This window comes from Spea bombifrons, chromosome 9 (assembly GCF_027358695.1).
Source record: "Spea bombifrons isolate aSpeBom1 chromosome 9, aSpeBom1.2.pri, whole genome shotgun sequence".
Classification (NCBI taxonomy): Eukaryota; Metazoa; Chordata; class Amphibia; order Anura; family Pelobatidae; genus Spea; species Spea bombifrons.
This window is the reverse complement of record NC_071095.1, coordinates 12,579,822-12,585,160: the sequence shown is the minus strand read 5'-3', so window position 1 is coordinate 12,585,160 and position 5,339 is coordinate 12,579,822. Positions and strand designations below refer to the sequence as shown.

The window sequence follows — 5,339 nt, the reverse complement described above, 5'->3', positions numbered from 1 at the left end:
TCCAAACGCTCTCTTTCTGGTAGGAACGTTCTCCAAACGCTCTCTTTCTGGTAGGAACGTTCTCCAAACGCTCTCTTTCTGGTAGGAACCTTCTCCAAAGAGATGCTCTCTTTCTGGTAGGAACGGTCTCCAAACGCTCTCTCTTTCTCTGAGCGGCTCCTTCGCTCGAGTCCTCCGGGTAGGACGGGTTTTTATCAGGCGGATATTCCACAGATACGTTTTGGGCCGTTTACCGACCGAAGACAAGGTCAGCGCAAGGAGCGGGAGCCGTTCACCGCGTGGGTCTTGTTTGTGGCACAAAATGGACAGGATTAGACCTCCTTCCAGAGGAGGCAAGACTGAGTCTACAGAAAAAAACCCCAAAAACAAAACCATTCTGGCCCCAGAGCAGCCAGGAGGCAAGTTGTAGGTTTTACCCCCCATCTTACACTCCTGGACAAAAGCTACCCCAGTAGGTGTTATTTTGGAAGATAAATCTCGAGCCAGAATAAAAGGCTTTGCGTTGGCAGGGGCTGCCCAGAGGGCCCATTCTAACTCTCCGCCAAGGTCTCCTGATACAAAGTTACCACTTTTGCTCTTCTTTCCCTCTGCAGAATTGGGTAGCCAGCGGGGTAAATATTTGAACACCGGGGGGGGTGGTTATGAGCCTTTTCCGTTCGCCGGGGCAGAGTTTGTGGGCAGATCCATCGAGATTCAGCCCACAAACTCTGCCCCGGCGAACGGCGACCCAAAGCCGAGAGCGCCAAGAAGGATAAACTGTCACAGTCAGGGCCGTAATCCAGTTAACGGATGTCTCTCTGCGCTCTCGCATCATCTGCCACAGAGCCAAGCTGTCCCCAACCACTGCAATCCACGTGGCCTCGTGGCACGGCTAATATTTTCCACTTCGCGGGGGAGGGGACAGATTGTTTTTTTTTTTTTTAGCAATTAAGTGGTGGGGCTGTGGATTTTTTACTCTTTTATGCAGATTAGACCTTTTATGCTCGTTCTAACATCAAAGATGCATTTGAAATATAACACAGTGACACTTACTGATCGCGTCACGGACCCCCCTTAATACCTTATGATGTCATGCCTTTTCTGCACATTGGGGGTTAGGGTCCAACTCCTGTCCACTAGCCATTTAACCATTTTGGCGCAGTCATACTCTTCTGACACAGAAAGGGTTAATCGGCCCTCGCTTGCATTTTACCTGCCCCCCGTTGACGCATGCTTCCCGGTAAGGTGTTGTTTACACCCGCTGTGACCAGAACGAAATAACCCGACCCGAGCCGACGGGGTCGTTTCAGAACGAGATCGCTTGTTCTTATTTTTCCGGATGGATTCTTTAAAAGACTGTTTTACTCCGCAGTGGAAATATAGCTTTTTCCGGCCCCCCGTTGACATTCTTTTTAAAAGATGAATTATTTACTTAGCGCGGGCTGATGTCATCATCGGGGAGCCGGTCCACAGGGGCCAATGTGAGGAGACATATCTTCTGGACATGCGCTGATCTCTCTCACCGTCCTGCTACCAATTCAGTCTATACATCCCACTGACCCCCTTATAGGGTTAAAAAAGGGCATTAAATTTAAGGTTCCGGCTCTGGGGCGTCGCAGCCTTAAACCCCCCTTATTAATCCAGACAGAGCTCACCGGCCCCCCGACGAGTTCAATGGAAGGGCTCGTAAAACATATAGCTGGAGAACCCCGATCCGGAGAGTTTTATGAGCCTTTTCCAAAACCGTGGATACAACGTATATTTTTAAAGCCTTTTTAGTTATTGTATGTATGTTACAGGTATGTATATAATGTTTAAGTATAAATAGTTGGTGGGGGAGGGGGGGGTATAGGGGTATCACAACATTATTTAAATCTCGGAATCAGGAATCTTATAACAGAAAAAAGGAATTCACAATCTAATGCTTGACCACAGGTGCTTCAAAACTGAAAAAAGTTCAGGAAGGTCATGATGTGGATGTGAAGGATTGCGGTTGTTGGTAATGTTGTGTGAATCGGATGTTGATGGGCCGTTTCTCTTGTATCTCCTGCAGGACGCTCAGTCCGAGAGTGAAGCGGATGGGGTGAAGACGGCGCCGAGCCAGACGACACACAAATCTAAAAAGACTTCTCCCTGGTCGACCTGGAATTCACCGAGCCCTCCGCCTGCGTCTGAAGCAAGCTCCGGCGGGTATTCGGCGCTGCCGGCGCAGTGACATGCTAGTCAGGAGCAGCCACCGTTACAGGATTACGTTATCTGCCAGGATCCTGCCGGTTGCCCGATGGCTGGACAGAAGCACAGTAAATGCTGAGTTTTGCACTCTGCGATTCCTTTTGCACCTCCCGTTTTCCCGAGGGCCTTTTATTTTTTGTAGACCAGAAATGGGCCGGCGGACAGTCTTGTGGCCCAAGGACTGGGCGTCTTTCTTAAAACCCTGGGTGGTATTCTGGCTGGGGGTCTCCATGCATATATCCCAATCCCTGGCGTGTCCCAGCGTGTGCCGCTGCGATCGGAACTTTGTCTACTGCAACGAGCGGAGCTTAACCTCAGTGCCTCTTGGAATACCGGAGGGCGTAACGGTCCTTTACCTCCACAACAACCAAATTAATAACGCCGGGTTCCCCGCGGAGCTGCATAACGTCCAGTCGGTGCACACCGTTTACCTGTACGGCAACCAGCTGGACGAGTTCCCCATGAACCTCCCTAAGAACATCAGAGTTCTCCATCTCCAGGAAAATAACATTCAGACTATTTCGAGGGTGGCGTTAGCCCAGCTGCTCAAGCTGGAAGAACTGCACTTAGACGACAACTCTATCTCCACGGTTGGGGTGGAGGACGGTGCGTTCCGGGAAGCCGTTAGCCTCAAGCTGCTGTTCTTGTCCAAAAACCACTTGAGCAGCGTGCCGGTGGGCCTTCCGTTAGGTTTACAAGAGTTAAGGTTGGATGAAAACCGCATCGCCACCATTTCCGAACTGGCCTTCCAAAATATCACCGATCTGGAACGCTTAATTTTGGACGGCAATCTCCTCACCAACAAAGGGATTGCGCATGGCACCTTTAGCCATCTACCCAAGCTCAAGGAATTTTCCATGGTACGTAATTCTCTGACCAGTCCTCCAACCGATCTCCAGGGCACTTTTTTGGTGAAGCTGAACCTACAAGACAACCAAATCAACCACATACCGGTGTCAGCCTTTGCCAATCTGCACAAGCTCGAGAGATTGGACATTTCCAACAACCGTCTTCAAATGTTAACAAAAGGAGTCTTTGATAACCTCACCAACCTGAAGCAGTTAACTGCCCGGAACAACCCCTGGTACTGCGACTGCAGCATTCGGTGGGTTACGGAATGGTTAAAATCTCTTCCAGCAGCAATCAATGTTCGCGCTTTCATGTGTCTGGCGCCGGAGCATTTCAGGGGAATGGCCGTGAGGGAACTCAACGTGAATCTCTTATCTTGTCCGACGACCACCCCTGGATTGCCACCTACTACTCCTGTTCCTCCAACGTTGCCTCCGACCACATATCTCCCTACTCTGTTAGTCCCTACACCCACAGAAGTAACAACCGTTCCGACGCCCACCCCTTCCATACCCCCTACCGTGCCTGACCCGCAGGTTGTCGTTGAGAAGGTCACCCCACCAACGCGAGAGCGACTCCAACTCTTCATTCATTTTGTTAATGACACCTGCATCCAGGTCAGCTGGCTGTCCTCCCTCTCCGTGATCTCCTATAAGCTCACTTGGGTTAAAATGGGACACAGTTTGGTGGAGGGTATAGTCCACGAGCGGGTGGTTAGCGGGGAGAAACAGCACCTGAGCGTTACCAACTTGGAGCCCAAGTCCACGTACAGGATTTGCTTGGTCCACCTGGATGCTTTTAACAACTATCGAGCGGGTGAAGAGACCGTCTGCGCGGAGGCCACCACAAAGTCCTCGCTCTTAAATAACGGCAGTAACAGCCCCTCCAGCCACGAGCAACCCACCTCACAGGGCATGGGCTCCCCGTTTCTGCTGGCGGGACTCATCGGGGGGGCTGTCATCATCGTACTCGTTGTCCTCCTCAGCATCTTCTGCTGGCACATGCACAAAAAGGGTCGCTACACATCCCAGAAATGGAAATACAACCGCGGGCGGCGGAAAGACGACTACTGCGAAGCGGGCACCAAGAAGGACAACTCTATCCTGGAGATAACGGAAACCAGCTTCCAGATCGTCTCCTTAAACAATGACCAGCTCCTTAAAGGAGGTTACAGACTGCAGCCCATATACGCCCCAAATGGGGGCATCGCTTATACAGACTGCCACATCCCCAATAACTTGAGATACTGTAACAACAGCAGCGTCCCAGACTTGGAACACTGTCACACGTAACCTCCCGGCGGGGCGAGGAGACGCCGAGCCGCTCCGTGAAAGACTTTACCGAGACGTGACACAAAGACACAAGCGTTGCATTTGATAAATGTTAGGCGGATGCGTTTGTGCATCGGGAATACTCTGTAATTTATACTGTGTACTATATAATGGAATTTAAAGAAAAAAAAAACATAAAAAATCGCTATCTTTTCTATTTCCAGTTCATTGCAAACGGTTTTGTAACTCTTTGCTTTTTAAATCTTAAAAAAAAAAAAATTAAAAAAAATAATATGCTGAAGTACTGTATGGGGTGGAACAATAATAACCCTCTTTGCCATGATACAGACAGGGTCCTTTGTGTTTTTCTTTGTACTGCGCTCACATCGTAAAGTGCTATTTACCCGCTAAAAGTGCCGACATTTTTTGGGGGGGGTGGGGATGGTAAATCTGACGGAACATTGCACACGGTTTCCCCTTAGGCGAGCGTTTTATCGAACGCCCCTCCATCTTTAGGGATATGGCGATCAATAAATAGTATTTTAGGCCGCCGTTTAAAATTTATTGCACCTTCTGAGAGGAGATCTGTCATTTTATTTCTTTTCTCTGAAAGTTTTGTAACATAAAAACCGCAACAGACATTTAAAAAAAAAAAAAACTTTTTTTAAGCCTCTATGGCAACAGCCAATCAGTGCCTGCTTTTATGTGACAATGAAATGCTCCTCGCTAAAATTATGAATAATGAAACCATTTTTTTATTGATAATCTTTACAGGCTGTTTTTTTTTTTTGCTGTTTATTACCATCTTAAACTGGTAGTTTTATCTTGTTTTTATTTTTTCCCACTAAAATAATTTCCCTAATATGCAGAAAAACATTGCAGATTAAATAAATATAGGGATTGGATTTAAACACGCATGGGATAGACATACGGCCCCTGAATCTAAGACGAGACCAACGACTGATTAAGGTTCGAGTCTTTACAGCAGGAGAAACGGGCGACTAGATG

At 48.4% G+C, this 5,339-nt stretch overlaps 1 protein-coding gene across 1 annotated transcript; it reads left to right on the top strand.

Moving 5' to 3' along the window:
• Positions 1-2,185: 2,185 nt before the first annotated feature.
• Positions 2,186-4,623, top strand: FLRT2 (fibronectin leucine rich transmembrane protein 2). The gene has a single exon (XM_053475183.1). It carries the CDS (start codon positions 2,196-2,198, stop codon positions 4,350-4,352), a length of 2,157 nt encoding a protein of 718 aa, XP_053331158.1. The 5' UTR covers positions 2,186-2,195; the 3' UTR covers positions 4,353-4,623.
• The last annotated feature ends 716 nt before the right edge of the window (positions 4,624-5,339 follow it).

Coding starts and splice junctions, on each gene's coding strand:
- FLRT2 (XM_053475183.1), top strand. CDS start 2,196: ATGCTAGTCAGGAGCAGCCACCGTTACAGGATTACGTTATCTGCCAGG.